The 18,564-nt window shown below is 47.9% G+C and overlaps 1 protein-coding gene across 1 annotated transcript in view; it reads left to right on the top strand.

Annotated features, from left to right (window-relative positions):
• MARCO (macrophage receptor with collagenous structure) overlaps positions 1-18,564 on the top strand; it is a 47,768-nt gene that overhangs the window by 11,524 nt on the left and 17,680 nt on the right. Inside the window, exons 2-8 of the mRNA XM_053598215.1 lie at positions 4,220-4,321; positions 6,003-6,212; positions 7,353-7,388; positions 11,159-11,266; positions 11,348-11,392; positions 13,685-13,729; positions 13,930-14,037. Of these exons, the coding sequence (XP_053454190.1) occupies positions 4,220-4,321; positions 6,003-6,212; positions 7,353-7,388; positions 11,159-11,266; positions 11,348-11,392; positions 13,685-13,729; positions 13,930-14,037 (654 nt within the window). The remainder of the gene's footprint in view (positions 1-4,219; positions 4,322-6,002; positions 6,213-7,352; positions 7,389-11,158; positions 11,267-11,347; positions 11,393-13,684; positions 13,730-13,929; positions 14,038-18,564) is intronic.

Here is an 18,564-nt window from a genome sequence, read left to right as displayed (position 1 = left end):
AGATATTTCGTTACTGGCCACAGGTCTCTGAGGCTCTATTCATGTTTGTTTGTTTTAGTTGAATTTTTATTTTTAAGATGAATGAGAATTTTTTTTTTTTTTTTTTGAGACAGCTGTGTCACCTGGGCTGGAGTGCAGTGGTGTCATCTGAGCTCCCTGAAATCACAAACTCCTGGGCTCAAGCAATCCTTCTGCCTTAGCTTCCTGAATAACTGGGACTATAGGCACCTGCCACTATACCTGAATAATTTCTCTATTTTTTATAGAGACTGGGTTTCATCCTTGCTCAGGCTAGTCTCAGACTCCTGGCATCAAGTGATCTTCCCTCCTGGGCCTCCCAAAGTGCTAGGTTTACAGGCATGAGCCACCGTGCCTGGCTGTGAGCTTTTTGTTTTCTTTTTAATGGTGTTTTTTAGTTTTATAGTTTCCATTTGGTTTTCTTTTCTTTAATATTTTCTACTTCTTTGGTAAATTTTTTAAAAAATCATTTCGAATGTGATTGTTCATTAAAGCATTTTTGTCCCAGCTGCTTTAAAATTCTTGTTGCATAATTCCTATATCTATGTCATCTCAGGGCTGGCATTGGTTGCTTATCCCTTCTCGTTCAAGTTGTGATTTTTCTCTTTTTGGTGTGGTGGGTAATTTTCCAGTATTTACTGGATGTTTGGTATAGTATGTTAGGAGACTCTGGATCCTACTTACCTCCTCTGTTTTAGCACAGTTGCACTGTTTAGGTTTATTGTGTAGGCTCTGGCCTACTTTGGGCTGTGGTTCCAATGGTGGTTTCGTTTTCAGAGCCCTGACCAGCAGACCCTGGTCTGCCCTGTTTACGTGGTACCCTTGGTGTTCACGCTGCCTCCTGCTGGTGTTTGCACCAGTGCTTCCCACACCGCCCAGAGCTTCTAAGTGGGGACTGGGGTACGTCAGGCCCACGGGGCACACACTACTTCTCTGGGTCTGGATGCAGGAAGCCCAGTGCTGGGGCACAGGGTACCCCCTGATTGTCTTCCCTACTGTTGCGGTCAGGGAGAGAAACACCTCCCAGGACCACCTCCTGCCACTGAAAGATGGCAGGCCTTGGAAGGCTAGAGTTTGTGTGCAGCCTGTTTTTCTTTATTGAGCTCTTTTATGGAATTGAAACGTCATTTTTATTTCCCTCTAGAGCCGTGTTTTCACTGTGAATCAGACAATAGAGCTATCAAATTTCTGAAAGCTGCTTTCCTAAAATCTTTGCGCAGACTCACCACAGCTGACTCCAGGGAAGCCCATTCCTGTTGACCAGAGGCTGTTTCCATTCTCTCATCTCAACAGCGCTTCCTCATTGGTCAAGCCTCACCCAGAAGAGATATTTTCTTTACAGTTCCTTCTGCCCTCTGAGAGATGAGATGATCAGCGTAGCAAGCAGACTTCCTCAAACTCAACTCCATACACCAGGTGTTAGATATGCCCACAGGGCATTTCTAAAATATTTTGCATCCATGCCAGGTAGTAGTGCTGGATCTAAAAAGTATTCTGGGCCAGAGTGGACATCTATGAACTACCCACACACTGTTACCATATCTTGTTTTTCCTTACTTTATTTTTACTCAGATGCCTGAGTAAAATGTACTCCTGCCATCTGGTTTTAAAATATCCATATTTTCCATGCTTGCTCTCACCATCACCTCCAACCTCTATAATACCTGTGTCTCTGAAGCGCAGTTTACCTTTCCATTCCCATCACATGTTATGATTCATCAAATTCAGTACTGTCCATGAAATTGTATTTGCCATCCACCACCTTGTGTTAAATGTGTGGCTTCTCTTATGTGTTATCTATCCCCTCCAAGATGGTTGCCTGGATACCCAAGGCCCTGAGTTGCAGTCCCGAGGGTCTTCCAACATTTGCAAACTTCAGTGTTCAACTCTGCACATCTTCAGCACCTAACCCTCCACAGGCATTCACCCATTCATTCACTCGTTTCATCATCTTCCCAGCACTTATCATATGCCAGACACTATGTTGCTGCTCGACTATAGCTCAAGAAGCCTCCAGGCCATTTGGGGAAACAGATCCATAAACAGACACAATCCAGGGTGACCCATGCCATGGCAGAGAGAAATATAGAGTAATGGGGGAGCAAAGGGATTCCATCCTGGCCAGGGGAGCCAGAGAAAGGCAGGAAAGGCTCTACTGCTGTGGTTCCCCAGCCCGCAGGCCGTGGACTAGTTCAGGTCCACAGCCTGTTAGGAACCAGGCTGCACAGCAGGAGGTGAGTGGCTGGTGAGCAAGTGGAAAAGCTTCATCTGTGTTTACGGGTGCTCCCATCACCACCTGAGCTCTGCCTCCTGTCAGATCCACCTACCCCCACCCATGGAAAAACTGTCTTCCGTGAAACTGGTCCCTGGTGCCAAAAAGGTTGGGAACCACTGATCTACAGCACTTCCCAAGGATGAGTAGGAATTAGTCACATGAAAGGCAGAAGGGAATCCTATGTTCAGAAGACATACATTGTATCAAGTCAGAAGGTGTAACCACTTGTCACCTGGCCTGGCCATTGCTCAGGATCCATGTGGAGGTGTGGTATAGAAGGGCACCCAAGGGAGAACTGGACAGTGGGGCTCTAGGTGCAGGTGGGGAGTTCTTTGCCCAAGGACACCAAGCAGACACTAAAGGGCTGAAGGTACGGGAATAACTTGGCCAGGTTGTGTGTTGGGAAACTCTCTCAGGCTGCTGTGCAAGCCTGGAAGTAACACTAGCTAAAATAACCAATACATCGACAAAACCACTCCTCCCAGTGCTGCCAGAACTATCCTAGACTACTGTGCTTGGATGCTGCTTGAGCAGGGGCTGCTGTTCTGCACATGGCTGGAAGGAAAATCAGCAGGATAACACAGTCCCCGAGGGAGGTGGGGAAAAACCTGAGGCTTTGAATGCACCTATCAGAATAGTCAGCTGAAAATCTATCATCAGCTACCATGAAGCAAAAATGGTGCCCCTGCCTGCTCCCTTGGGTTGCTTACGTAGAATTTCTTTCCCCTTCAGACCAGTCCACAGGGCCTATTTCAACTGGATTTGTCCCAGGGCAATGGTCAGTATAGACTAATGAGGCAACCTCAGGCCTTGGAGTTAGGCAGACCTGGGATGCATGTCCACTGTGTCACGTTAGCTTCTCTGAACCCCAGCGCTCCTCTGGAGAGGCACGTGCCCACACCTACCTTGCTGGGTTATGTGAAACTTAGAGATGATATTGGCAAATGCCTGGTGCAGAATAGGTTCATGCTTAACTAATGTGAGAGGTGGGGACTGCAGGGCTCTCTGCAGGTGGAGGCTCTCCCTTTGAAAGCCCTCAACAAAATGATGACAGCTGATGTAAAGACTGAAGTCAGGACCTCCAGAAAAGATTTATGACAGCCTCTTCTGTAATGCTCCAAACTAGAAACAGCTCTTCAAAAGGAAAATATTTGCAGGAACTGTGGTTTTTGTCTCTAAGGAATATTAGGCAGCTAATCTCTCTCTGCAAAGAAAACTAGAGAGCATTCTTGAAAAGCATTCATTGCAAAAGGTAATGTGCAGAATTTTGTGTATTATGGTATCATTTGTGTAGGATTAAAAGAATAAAAAACTCAGGTCTGTCTCAGAGTATATGGGTATTCTACAGGCAAGTGGGATGGGAGGAAGGCACCCCAATGGTCATAAAAATTACCAGAGTCAGAGAGTTAGGCCTCAGGAAGTTAACAGATCATTAACTCTAAACTCTATCACTAGATCAGACTTGAATTCCAGGTCTCTACATTATAACCTAAATAAGTTTTTCAACTTCTCCAACCATCACTTCTTCTTTGTAAAATGGGAACAATCCTCTTCCTCCCAGAGTTTTGAAACTTACACGCATTAATTCATTAATGCAGTCCATCAACCTAGACTGAGAAGCTGACATGGGCCCGGCATCGTGCTGAGACTTCACCAGTGACTGAGGCTGATGTAATACCTCTTCCAGCTAACGATACATGGTGTGTGTGTTTGCTTCCTGGCTACACAAACGAGTGACCAACAGTGGCAGTCCTTGCTTTGTGGCACAAAGGAAGCTCGGGGGAAGACTTTAGGGGACTTAAATTTTCAGTGTCTTTCCACTTGGCCTCTCAGGGAGCCCCTGCTCACACGGAGGGGTCTGGCACAGGCTGGGCCTCCCTGCTTGGCACTCTCGGCAGCACTGCCCTCTGCTTGGTTGTGTTTCAGACGCAAAGCCCAAGAAGAGACATGGGGTAAGATGCTCCATAGCTATCGTGGTCACCTACCTGATTCTGCTCACTGCAGGAACCGGGATACTGGTGATTCAAGGTAAGGGAGGCTCAGTCCTGTGTGGTTCCTCCTCGGAGGAACTAATCCCCTGATTCAGGCTCAGGTTGAGTGGAGAGCCCTGGGACCACTATGGTCTATCTCAGGTCGAGTGGAGAGCCCTGGGAACACTATGGTTTATCTCAGGTTGAGTGGAGAGCCCTGGGATCACTATGGTCTATCTCAGGTTGAGTGGAGAGCCCTGGGATCACTATGGTTTGCCTCAGGTTGAGTGGAGAGTCCTGGGAACACTATGGTCTATCTCAGGTTGAGTGGAGAGCCCTGGGACCACTATGGTCTATCTCAGGTTGAGTGGAGAGCCCTGGGATCACTATGGTCTATCTCAGGTCGAGTGGAGAGCCCTGGGAGCACTATGGTCTATCTCAGGTCGAGTGAAGAGCCCTGGGATCACTATGGTTTATCTCAGGTCGAGGGGAGAGCCCTGGGACCACTATGGTCTATCTCAGGTCGAGTGGAGAGTCCTGGGACCACTATGGTCTATCTCAGGTCGAGTGGAGAGCTCTGGGATCACTATGGTCTATCTCAGGTCGAGTGGAGAGCCCTGGGATCACCATGGTTTATCTCAGGTTGAGTGGAGAGCCCTGGGACCACTATGTTCTATCTCAGGTTGAGTGGAGAGTCCTGGGATCACTGTGGTCTATCTGCTGGGAAAAAGTCCTCAGCCCATGGCAGCGAGAGTGATGGGAGAGTGAAGACAGGATGTGTGTTGTGTATAAGTGTGTGTATGTGTGAGAGAGAGAGAGAGATGGAGAACTCACCGCGAGCCTGGGTGGGTCTAAAGCAGTGAAAGATGTGATGATTTCACACGGGGAGTACCACGTACACCTGACATCAAGGACTCCCAGCTTCTGAGGGGAAAGGGGCTTTGTTGATCCAAATGTTCATTTGAACATGTGTTTACTTTCAAAGTATTCCGAGTCTAAATGTCAAAGTCATGAAACAATTCCATCAGCAGATTCTGAAGTCACTCAAGAATATTGCACACAGTTGTCATAAACAGCTGTCATAGACATATTAAGGTTATGCATGAATGCTGCTGGTACATATTTAGATTAGACTAGCATGTCAGTTGCAGTACATTGACACCCCAGGTAGGAGGGAAGGTCTACAGTGCAAAGTTTGGAGATTGATCATGGATACAGGTTTGGGCCATGCTGGAATGTTCTGTGGATGTGTAATGTTATGTCTGAGTGTGAAGAACATATCTTCAAGATGTAGTAAAAGCTCTGTGTTCACACTAGGTCTCAACAACACATGTAATTTGTGTTTATGGATTCAGGGCCTATGGAAGTGATGCCCGTGTGACATAAGAATGTCAGGGAAGGCCAGGCATGGTGGCTCACAGGTATAATTCTAGCACTCTGGGAGGCCAAAGCAGGTGGATTAGGAGTTTGATACCAGCCTGAGAAAAAGTGAGACCCTGTCTCTATGAGAAAAAAAAGGGAGAGAAAATTAGCAGAGCATGGTGGCCTGTGCCTGTAGTCCCAACTATGCAGCAGGAGGATCACCTGAGCCCAGGAGTTTGAGGTTGCAGTGAGCTGCAATCCACTCTACTCTAGCCCAGGTGACAGAGTGAGACCCTGTCGGGGGGAGTCAAGCATCTCCTCAAATGCCTCAGGCTCTAATGGAATCCCTAAAAGAATGTTATGGGGGTGGGGTCCAGTTCTGAACCTGCAGGAGCGGCTCCAGGCCCTGGAGATGCACTTCCCCAATGACACGCTGGCCACTGAGCACAAGCCGTTCTTCTCCTTGCTGCAGTTGGGACGCCCCAGCCCACACCTGGGGCTGCAAGTCCTTCAGGCCCAACTTGCCCAGGTCCGCGTCAGCCAGGAACACCTGTCACAGCAGGTGGACAACTTCACTCGGAACCCAGGTTTGGCCTCCTTCTCTCCGGCTCGGGACTCCTTAGAGGAGGGACAAAGAGAGAGGAGCTGTTTGTTCGTGCATGAGACTTGAATTGCCTCCCCTTCCATAACCCTGGCCTGCTATGGGACTCCGGGGGCCAAAGCAGGGGCCGTGAGCCATGTGGGGTGGGGTTCCATGTGGGAGGCTGCAGACAGGGCCTTGTGAGAAGGTAGGGGTAGGAAACAAGGCCCTGACCAAGCAAAGTGTGACCTCCAAGAATCAGGGACTAAAGCAACCAGCCCAAGGACAGGCGTGAGCCACAAGGTCCCCAGACAGATTCAGTATGTCTACGGGGGGCGGGTAAGATGCAGAGCCTCAGCAAGTTCTCAGGACTACTCCGCTACAGCCAACTTACACTGGCCTGTGGAGAGGTAGAGAGCAATCGAGGCACCAAACTGGTCCAGACAGTGTGGGAACTGCGGAGGGGACAGCACAGCCAGACCTGCTGGGGGAAATGTGGTGGCTCAGGCGGTATGGCTGCGGGCAGGAGGTGGAAACACCAGCATCCCCCTCCTCAGGGAGCTCAGGGTCTTACAGTCACACCCCCCATTCTCCCGGGCAGCCCGAGAACAGGAAGCACTTTGCCCTTAGCCAGTTAGGGCAAAGCTGGCTCCTTTACACTGTGATATGGTGCTCTGGCCTCCACACCCAGGTTGAGCCACATGGATGGAGTCCAGACATTGGGACACCACAGGAGAGTCTCTCCTTATCTTGAAGTGGGAGAGAGCTCATTTTGACCAACATGAGGTGGCTCGTCATTGACCCAAGAAACCTCCTCAAACTGGTTTGGGGTATTGACCCAAGAAACCTCCTCAGACTGGTTTGGGGTGACGCCCTTTCCTCGTCTCTACAGTTCCTGGGGGTATACTGCTCCCAGGGTACAGACGACAGTTACTAAACATCTGACTCTTTCCAAGGACTTTTCCTGAGCCAAAACCCAAGTGTTTGGCTTCTGTTGTCCAATCCTTCCCCCTACCTCAATCTGACTTGAGTCTCTGCCTCACCCAGGAGGACTCAGCCTTCCGATGCAAAGCCTGGGCTCTCGGGTGGGGGCAAAGCTGAGGATGCCCCCGCAGCTCACTCTGCATCCACTCTCCTTCCCCTGCAGAGCTGTTTGGGATCAAAGGTGAACGAGGAGTCACAGGTAGGTTCACCGCCACTCCGAGCCATCCCACCCTCTCCCCAAAACCTTCCGTTAAGGGCCCATGGCCTGTGCTGTTCTGGGGCTTGATACCTAACTTACACTTTCCTCCCACTGATCCCCTGCGAACTCACTGGTCCTTGGTTAGACTTCCTCTCTAGCCCCTGCCCTTGCTTGAATTCCCAGCCCCTGGGCCCTAGCTTCCTCCTTGCCTGAAGTGGCTTCCTCTATTCACCTCACCTATCTAAATCTAGCCATCTCCCAGGCCAGTCCAGGTGGCTTCCCACACTAGGTGACTCTTACCTGCCACTTGGAGCCTGTCACCTGAGGTGCTATGATCATTTCTCTTCTGGAATTCCGTGATGATGGGAGGGTAACATGCAGGCTGTGCAGTCAGGCCAACCTAAGTTCTAGTCCTAGGTCTCTGCTTACTCCTGTGTGATTTTGTGCAAGTTACTTAACTTTTCTGGAACCTCAGTTGCTCACCTATGTTGACAATAATGGAGATAATATGAGTCCACCTCAAAGGCGTGCTGTAACACTCAAGGGAGGAAACGTGCAAAACATACCTGGCCACAGCAAATGCTCTCCCCGGACAAGGCCCATGGCTGGTTTGCTTTTCTTCCTTCCTCAACTCAGGCTGTCGTATTGGACACATACTTCACTCCCAGGCTTGTACCATTCCGTCGGTGAAATGGTTCAACCCTTTGGTCTCATAATTTTTCAATGATGGGCCAGATCACACCACCAGCCAGGGATCATTTTAAGGCAGTCTTGCAAAGTGGCAGGATTGACCCCAGATAAGCAGCAGACCTGGGGGAAACTCTGGATCTACCCCCATGGCCTGAGTGTCCTGAGCAAGTTATTTAACATTTCTGAGCTCTGTGCCCACCCCTAGAAGATGGGGATAGTGACAGGACCTTGTAGGATTGGCATGAGAATAAAACTAATGGTAAAAATGCTTAGCCCAGTGCCCAGCACAGAGTAAATGCTCGGTGATGTGGTTGTTATTACTATTATGTGCTGTTGCAGTTGCTGTGACCTTGTTGTTGTTGGGAAGATTGGACATGCTGATGCTTGGATGGTCCCTGATAAATGCCAGGTCCTTCCCTCCAAGGACAGACTGTTTCAACAAATCTGTCGCTTTAGCTGACAGCATCAATGCTTAAGCCTCTTCTCAACACAATGGGTTCAATCTGACTTTCAAAATCTGCCCTGTCACCTGGGCGCAGGGCTCCAGGACCAGACTCGGCGCCCACTTCACCCTCCCTGCAGGACGGACACAGGCTCCCTCTGGCTGTTCTCTCTCACTCTCTTTCTCTCTCCCTCCTCCTCTCTCTCTATAGGAATATACAGGTGTATATAGCTTATATATATATACAGAAGGTACAAAAAAATGTGTATGCATTTTCAGAAAGGAAAAAACAACATGAAATTGGTAATACTCAAGTCACGTTTGACTTCTGCAATTGCAAGAAATGCTCAAGCTGACTGGTATCATCTTTTGTTATTGGTATATGTTGAATGTTATCATTTTGGCACAGTTTTATTTCATCTTTTAAAATGTGTGTACATTTTCTTGGCACCCTCTGTATAAAATCGCAACTCTCTCTCTTTCCCAGTCTCTCTCTGTCTCTGTCTCCCTCTTCTCATTCTCTCTTCTGGAGCCCAGAAACCAGAGGCAGGAAGCCAATTCCAGCAGGCAGTGCTGCAGAAGTCTGGGCTTCTCCATGGGTACCATCTGCCTCTCCACATTCCCCACCCAGCACCCTGGCTCAACCACGGGAGGCTGTGGCCTCTCGCCCCTTCTTTGTGCCTTGCCTTGCCTGGTCAGAGCTTCCTAAAGGCCCGTTTTGCTGTAAAGCCCTATTGACACAAATATATCAGCAAAAAAGGAGGGCTGGGTACAGAGCTTGGAGGTCACCGGCTGAACCCAAGGCAACCTACTGTGGAACTGCCCTCTAGGCCAGGCTTCCTAGAACACAGATGAGTATGCTGTAACTCAGCCCAGCTTCCGGGAGGGGCATGGTGGAACCCACTTTTCCCCTCCCCTGTCTATTCCAACCTCCTTTCCTTCCTCCCAACAAATATTTGTTGAAAGTTCCATAAGGATGAGGCACCTCCATAGGCATTGGGAATCCAGACTAAAAGAAGACAGCTGAGAGCCCTGTCCTCAAGAGACCTCTGTTTGGGGGACTCACTTGGAGCATGACATAGCCACAGCCCTGATGGCTGCTCTGAAAGGGTGGGGCAGTTCCTTGGGGAAAGAGGTCTAGAGGGGGCCCGACTTGCCCTCAGGCCAGGCAGAGAAACGTGCAGAAGGCACGTAAAGGAGGAAGGTCCATATGCCTGGAGCAGAGCCAGGGCAAGTTGAGGGGAGAGAGGCTGGGGGCAGAGGGCACCCAGATGCTTGCAAAGCACTTTCCTCTGTGCTTTGCTGACACCGTGTGCTGACCCTGAGCAGCTGTTGCCATCCAATGATGGATGCCACCCCACAGATGAAGAAACTGGGGCTCAGAGGCACCCTGACTTGCTCAAGATGCAACCTACCTTGCAGGCAGGTTTGGAGGAGTAGTTAGACCTCTGAGCCGGAGCCCCATCCCTGCTGTGGGGACCAGGATAACTTGCACCGCCGCACCTGAGCAGAGGTGGAGGGAGCCACGCAGGTGGGCAAATGATGCTAGGGGCTTGGCCTGGAAAACTCTTTCAAGTCAGAAAGTGGGGCACTTTCCCCTGGAGAGACAGCTGTGGAAGGGAGGGTCTTGTCCCTCCCACGTTCCTACCTCTTCCCTCTGGTTAACACCCTAGCAGGAGCCCTTTCCACTGGGCTTCTTCCAGGTCCCAGGACCTCATCCACTTCCCCTGAGGACCTTGTGAGATGGATGTTGCTGTTCTCAGGTGCAGACAAGGACATCGGGACAGTCCTAGCGGACCTTATTCAGGTCACACAGCTGGCCCGTGGGAATCAATTAGCAAACCTTGAGCCAGTTCTCTCTCCTGGGAAACTTCTGAAAGGGATTTCTGCTGAAGTGAGGAGTTCCGGTCCCCAGTTCTACCTCCACCCACCTGGCCCCTGTCTTGCATCTATAAAGTGATACAACATTATGGAGCCCACACACGGGACTTTGCCACCGTGCTGCCCTGGCAAAGGCCCAGGCTTTGCTGTTGGGAGCACTGGAATCTCCTGGCCACCCTCTAAATGTGTGACCTTGGGCAAGATCCAGGCCTCTCAGAAGGCCACACCCGTCCTCAGTGACATGGGGATAAGGAAGCCTGTCCTGCCCACCAGGGTTGTCATGCAACTCGAGTACGCCCCTGTCTGCAAAGCAGTCTTGGAAACAGTAGAGAATCATGTGAGTAGCAGAATAACAGGTCTCATTTTTCCCAAGCTTGGCTCACATGTTTTCCATGATGGGTCTCTGTGTGGTGGCCTCAGGACAGCCTCGTGTAACTAGTCTAGTAATCTCATTTCCTGACGAGGACACTTAGGCTCAACAGAATGCGGTAACTTTCACAGGGTCACCTCGCTATAGGGGCAGTGCCAGTACTTGAACCCAGGGCTGACTGACTCAGCCTCCCTCAGGAGGCATCATCTGTATGTTTCTTTTTCTTCTTAAGCCATGGCTTCCTGTCAAGGAAGCTGTCTTGTCTTCTTTCCACTCAATGTGGCTCATCCTTGGCGCTCATTGAAATTTAGTGGAGTAACTGTGTGAATGACATTATCACCTCATCCCATTGGCTGACTCACTGGTGTCTCTGCTTCTCTTCCTCAGGTCCTCCAGGTCAAAAGGGAGCCCCGGGCCTGCCTGGCACCCCAGGCCTGCCAGGGCCACCTGCTGAGAAGGGAGCCAAGGGGGCCATGGGATACAATGGAGCCACAGGTACTAGCCTCTGTCCCTGGCCCAGCAATTTTTTTCTCCTCCTTCTCTAGGTTTCACCCTGGCTTCACTTTTCCCTTGCAGGTCCCCCAGGACCCCAGGGCCCACCAGGAATCAAGGGAGAGGCAGGTGAGTAGGGGCCTGGTGTGTACATGGGACTACAGACAAAGACCCCCTCCAGGGTCTGGACACCTGGGGGTCTGTGGAAGAGGGAAGGCCTGCTCCGTGTGAGCCTCCAGATGGGCTGGGTGGTATGTGGCTCCAAACGCCCCTCTGTGCTGGAGTCCAAGACTGTGAACTCTCTAGGGAACATCGGAGTCCTTGGCCCAGCAGGGACTCTGGAGTCTGACACATCTACCTTTGTCATAGACTAACTCTGTGCCCCTGAAAATGTTCCCTTACTTTTCTGAACCCAGGTTTCTTTATCTGTACCTAAGAGAGCAGCAGAGGCTGCTGGGGAGATCAGAGGCAATGATCCAAAACTCATGATTATTGCTGGGAACATGTTTGTTTTCATTTTTTAGGCTATAGCCTAACCCTGCCCAGCCGTCTTATAAACAGGAATGCATGACCTGGTCAGAGGGTGTGGGGGACCCAGAGCTATCCCTCCAGGGCTGGGGGAAGACCCACACATGGTGTCCTCTGCACTCCTCTGCTCCCATCCCCACTCCATTTAGACCCTCCGACTTCCAAATCCCCAGAGGCATCGAGGACGCTGAGATGTAAAGGTGCAAAGACAGTAAGGCCTTTACCAGCAAAGAAGAGATGAGGGGATTTGCAAGGAGGTGCAGGGGGGACAGAGCCTCCAGGCTGCTGAGGCAGAAAGAAAGCACCAGTTACCAAAAGGAAACTTGTTAGCAGGAAATTTCTTCTTCCAGGAACTGATTTTAAAAAAGAATGTAATAGAAAAGATCCCAAAGAGTGGATTGTTCCAAATCTCTAGCAGGGGGTTTCCAAGAAGGTTTCAAGGGGACAAGATAAGCAAACAATAGGAAGGAAAGTTTGCGGAGCATTGAAGGGCACGCACACACCCACGTGCTCACACACACACCCACGTGCTCACACACACACATTCACGTCTGAGCCCACATCTATGCACTTCTCACTCGCATTCTCACAAAATGATCACACTTGTGCACACATATGCGCTCACACGTGTTCGTATACACTCATACGCCTCATGTACAACCACACACACTCACACACACTCAGGCTGTGGGAGCTCAGAACAGGCCAGGCTTGTTCAGAGGAGAGTGGATCTCTCTCCCCTCCTCCCAGCACTCACCAAAATGAGCCACTGAGCCCTGCTTAAAAGGGCAAGTCAGAAGCCTCCAGGAGGGAACAGAGCGGGGACTCCCCCCCTCTGCAGGACTCGAGGGCCTGCTCTAATAGAGGGCTCACAGCAGGGCTGTGTAATCTAACTAAAGCCAGGCAAAATTTTCTTCAGCCCAGATCCTCCATGAAACCCACATACATAGAGCAGATTCATGAAGCAGGCTGCCGTGGCTCTGTAGGGAGTGTGGAACTCGGACCCCATCTGTGCCTCCCCTGCCCGAGGAAACCAGGACAATCTCCTGTAATTTAGCAACTCATCCTTCACTTCCCTCCATGGAGCCCCCCACTCCACCTCCCTGCCTCCCCCAGGGACACCCAGCACCTCAAGTCTGTCCTCCACACGCGAGCCTGGGCCTAGTTATGATCCAGCGTATGATTCAAACAGGGTCACCTATTTCTGCAGACTGTCCTCTACTGTCCTGCAAGCTGTACTCCCAGGCGCTGTCCCAGCCTCTGGGAAGATGGCGGCTTAATCTGTTTTGTGTTGCCCTAACAGAGTACCCGAGACTGAGCATTGTATACAAAAAAGAGGTTTCTTTAGCTCACAGTTCTGCAGCCTAGGGAGTTCAAGACTAGGTGGCTACATCAGGTGGCTTCTGGTGAGGGTCTTGTGCCACGTCGAAACTTGGGTGAGATGGAAGGGGACCAGGCCTGTGTGAACAACAAAAAAAAAAAGCACAGGAGAAAGCTTTACTTTGCAACAACTCCAGTCTCAAGAGAGCAAGAACTTGCTCACTCCCACCAGACATTGTTAATCCTCCATGACCCAAACACCTCCCAACACTGGCACACTGAGGACCAGGCTGCCGATATGAGGACTCTGTGGGGGATACGCTCAAACCACAGCAAGAGCCACCACTGTCAGGAACCACGGGATCTGCCACATACATGCTCGTGTGTGTGTGTGTGTGTGTGTGTGTGTGTGTGTGTGTGTGTGTGTGTGTGTGTGTGTGTGTGTGAGAGAGAGAGAGATTGAAAGGAGGGGGGATCTGCTGGGCACGTCACCCATCTTAGGGGCTCTAGAATGTCGGCTGATGGACAAGCCCAGGCCACAGTGAGCTCTTCTTGTTCTTTCCTTCTTCACAGGCCTCCACGGACCCCAGGGCACACCAGGGAAGCCGGGAGCTCCTGGTAATCGTGCTTTCTCTGCTTGGGACCCCATGCTCACCAAAGGCTCACCAAAGCCTTCCCCATCCTGTCTACACCTGAGCTAGCACCCCACACATCCTCTGGGGACGCCTTTCCCTTGTCCCCTAATGCTTCCTGCCTTTGCCTGGTATTCTGTCTCCAGGAAGACAAAGCAAGCCACCTCCCTGACTGTTCTCTTGCAGGCATCCCAGGACCCCAGGGAGAGAAGGGCAGCAAAGGCGATGGGGGTTCCGTTGGCCCCAAAGGGGCACCTGGGATGAAGGGAGACAAGGGAGACCTGGGCCTTCCAGGTGAGGACCATACTGTAGTGTCAGTGCTGGTGGGAGGCCAGAGGGAGCTGGGGTAGGGTGTCTATTCAGGGACTCCTGAGAGCAGGGCTCTGCTCCATCTACCTGCACCCGCGGAGTACCACACACGGTCTCCTCTTTCCAAGTGAGCACAGAGGTGTAGTGTGAGAAGGAGAACAGCATCCTTCTAGGTGGCCCTGGGGGCCCACAGGGAAAGGCGAGGGGCTGAGGGGCTGGGCCTGCCGTAGGCCTTGGGAGGCAGGGTGGACGGTCTGGAGGGGAGGACGAGGAGGTTGATTGTAGGAGAGGGGCCCCAGACAGTTGGAATCTTCCATTGATGGTGGTTGCAATCTCTAGATCAATGCTCCTCAAAGCTGTTCTGGTGTGTGCTCAGAATGAAGGGAGGCCCAATAAATGCCCTGGATGATCTGATCTTGCAGGCCTAGGCACCACACTTAGAGAAACACTGGCTTAGGGGGTCTGTACGTCCTGGCCTCCTGCGGCTCCAGAGGAGAGGCTCTGGGGCACAGTGGAACCAGGCAGGCTTAGTCCCCATCCCTACCCTGCTCCTGCTCACTTGTGTGACTAGCACATTAGTTCCCCCTTCTGAGCTTTCATTTCTTCACTTCAGAAAATAATGGTAATTAAACTATGCCTACCTTTGTAGGACTGTGATAATGATTAAAGATCATGTTTTCAAACTTCCACATGGTAGGCACTGAATAAACAATAACTATTAGTAGTAGTAATGTTAGTGGTAGTAATAGTAGTTATCCTGTAAAGTAAAAAAAGAAGGACGTCAGTTCCAAGATCAGATAGATCTTTGTTCTGATGCGGTTCACTGGCTGTGTGACCTTGGGCAAATGACTTAACTTCTCTGAGCCTCAGTAGAAAAAGGATGCTTATAATAATATGACCATTAGTGAGGATTAATTAATAACAGGACAATAAGACATAAAAGATGTGTGACCCTCTACCTGGCAAATAGGAATTATTATTATTATTATTATTATTATTGTTGGGGATTCATTGAGGGTACAATAAGCCAGGTTATACTGATTGCATTTGTTAGGCAAAGTCCCTCTTGCAATCGTGTCTTGTCCCCAAAAGGTGTGGCACACACCAAGGCCCCACCCCCCTCCCTCCTTCCCTCTCTCTGCTCTTCCTTTCCCCACCCCTCCCTCCTTCTTTCTCTCTCTGCTCCTCCCTTCCCCTACTCCCACCGTGACCTTAATTGTCATTAATTGTCCTCATATCAAAATTGAGTACATAGGATTCATGCTTCTCCATTCTTGTGATGCTTTACTAAGAATAATGTCTTCCACGTCCATCCAGGTTAATACGAAGGATGTAAAGTCTCCATTTTTTTAATGGCTGAATAGTATTCCATGGTATACATACACCACAGCTTGTTAATCCATTCCTGGGTTGGTGGGCATTTAGGCTGTTTCCACATTTTGGCGATTGTAAATTGAGCTGCAATAAACAGTCTAGTACAAGTGTCCTTATGCTAAAAGGAATTTTTTCCTTCTGGGTAGATGCCCAGTAATGGGATTGCAGGATCAAATGGGAGGTCTAGCTTGAGTGCTTTGAGGTTTCTCCATACTTCCTTCCTAAAAGGTTGTACTAGTTTGCAGTCCCACCAGCAGTGTAAAAGTGTTCCCTTCTCTCCACATCCACGCCAGCATCTGCAGTTTTGAGATTTTGTGATGTGGGCCATTCTTGCTGGGTTACATGGTATCTCAGGGTGGTTTTGATTTGCATTTCTCTAATAGATAGGGATGATGAACATTTTTTCATATGTTTGTTAGCCATTCATCTGTCTTCTTTAGAGAAGGTTCTATTCATGTCTCTTGCCCATTGATATACGGGATTGTTGGCTTTTTTCATGTGGATTAATTTGAGTTCTCTATAGATCCTAGTTATCAAGCTTTTGTCTGATTCAAAATATGCAAATATCCTTTCCCATTGTGTAGGTTGTCTCTTTGCTTTGGTTGTTGTGTCCTTAGCTGTACAGAAGTTTTTCGGTTTAATGAAGTTCTATTTGTTTATTTTTATTGTTGTTGCAATTGCCATGGCAGTCTGCTTCATAAAGTCTTTCTCCAGGCCAATATCTTCCAGTGTTTTTCCTATGCTTTCTTGGAGGATTTTTATTGTTGCATGCCTTAAATTTAAGTCCTTTATCCATCTTGAATCAATTTTTGTGAGTAGAGAAAGGTGTGGGACCAGTTTCAGTCTTTTACATGTGGATATCCAGTTCTCCCAACACCATTTATTGAATAGGGAGTCTTTCCCCCAAGGTATGTTCTTGTTTGGTTTATCAAAGATTAGGTCGTTGTAAGACGTTAGTTTCATTTCCTGGTTTTCTATTCGATTCCAAGTGTCTATGTCTCTATTTTTGTGCCAGTACCATGCTGTCTTGACCACTATGGCTTTGTAGTACAGCCTAAAATCTGGTATGCTGATGCCCCCAGCTTTATTTTTATTACTAAGAACAGCCTTAGCTATACGGGGTTTTTTCCGGTTCCAAACAAAACGCAGAATCATTTTTTCCAAATCTTGAAAGTACAATCTTGGTATTTTAATAGGAATGGCATTGAATAGGTAGCTTTGGGAAGTATAGACATCTTAACAATGTTGATTCTTCCCATCCATGAGCATGGTATGTTCTTCCATTTGTTAATATCCTCTGCTATTTCCTTTCTGAGGATTTCATAATTTTCTTTATAGAGGTCCTTCACCTCCTTTGTTAGGTATATTCCTAGGTATTTCATTTTCTTTAAAACTATGATGAAGGAACTTGTGTCCTTAATTAGCTTCTCATGTTGACTGTTATTGGTGTATACAAAGGCTACTGACTTGTGGACATTGATTTTATATCCTGAAATATTACTGTATTTTTTGATGACTTCTAGGAGTCTTGTGGTTGAGTCTTTGGGATTCTCTAAGTATAGGATCATGTTGTCAGCAAAGAGGGAGAGTTTGACCTCTTCTGCTCCCATTTGGATTCCCTTTATTTCCTTGTCTTGTCTAATTGTATTGGCTAGAACTTCCAGCACTATGTTGAATAGTAAAGGTGACGGAGGACAATCTTGTCTGGTTCCCATTCTAAGAGGAAAAGCTTTCAGTTTTCCTCCATTCAGTAAAATACTAGCTGTGGGTTTGTCATAGATAGCTTCAATCAGTTTTAGAAATGTGCCACCTATGCCTATACTCTTCAGTGTTCTAATTAGAAAAGGATGCTGGATTTTATCAAATGCTTTTTCTGCATCTATTGAGAGGATCATATGATCTTTATTTTTGCCTCTGTTAATACGGTGGATAACAGTTATGGACTTGCATATGTTAAACAAGCCTTGCATCCCTGGGACAAAACCTACTTGATCATGATGTATGACTTTTTTGATGATAAGCTGTAATCTATTGGCTAGGATTTTGTTGAGAATTTTTGCATCTATATTCATGAGTGAAATTGGTCTCAAATTCTCCTTTTTGGTTGGTTCTTTTCCTGGTTTTGGTATCAGGGTGATGTTTGCTTCATAGAATATGTTGGGGAAGATTCCTTCTTCCTCAATTTTTTAGAATAATTTCTGCAGTACAGGGATAAGTTATTCCTTGAAAGTTTGATAGAATTCTGGTGTGAAGCCATCTGGACCAGGGCATATTTTTTTTTCTTCTGTGTACTATTCCTTTTAATATTTCTCTTTTGTGTGTTAAGAAAAAGAAAAAATTACAAAGGCCAGTGATATAAATCTGTCCAGAATCTCGGGAGAATAAATATAACAGTAATCTCCCACTTCTCTATGGGACCATCGTTAAGTTGAAATGCCTTGAAACTTGATATTTACCAGATACATTGATTTCATTCTCATAGATTTGGTCTCTTTTGTAAAACAGAAATAATAATAATGTCTATCTCATATGATAGACTAAGAGCCTACATTATATATGTAGGGCAATGTCTAGCATTTTTTTTTAATGTCTAGCATATTTTATGTATTTTCTAAATAATTATCATTTTTAAATACAATAACAGTTTCTCATATTTCTAGTTCATTCTATCTATAAAAACATCCATAAAACACTTCCTTATCTTTGATGATCTTGACAGACTTTAGCTACAAAATATGCAACTCTGGACCAGAGCATATTTTGGTTGGAAGCTTTTTTTTTGTTTCTTTAATCTCAGTGCTTGAAATTGGTCTGTTCAGGAGGTCTATTTCTTCCTGGCTAAGTCTAGGGAGAGGGTGTGATTCCAAATATTGATCCATTTCCTTCACATTGTCAAATTTCTGGGCATAGAGTTCCTGGTAGTATTCAGAGATGGTCTCTTGTATCTCTGTGGGATCAGTTGTTATTTCCCCTTTATCATTTCTGATTGAGGTTACTAGAGATTTTACTTTTCTATTTCTAGTTAGTCCGGCCAATGGTTTTTCTATTTTATTTATTTTTTCGAAAAACCAACTCCTTGATTCATTAATTTTCTGAATGATTCTTTTGTTTTCAATTTCATTGATCTCTGACTTGATT

Source organism: Nycticebus coucang, chromosome 7 (assembly GCF_027406575.1).
Source record: "Nycticebus coucang isolate mNycCou1 chromosome 7, mNycCou1.pri, whole genome shotgun sequence".
Lineage (NCBI taxonomy): Eukaryota > Metazoa > Chordata > Mammalia > Primates > Lorisidae > Nycticebus > Nycticebus coucang.
This window is presented reverse-complemented; position numbering and strand designations above follow the sequence as displayed.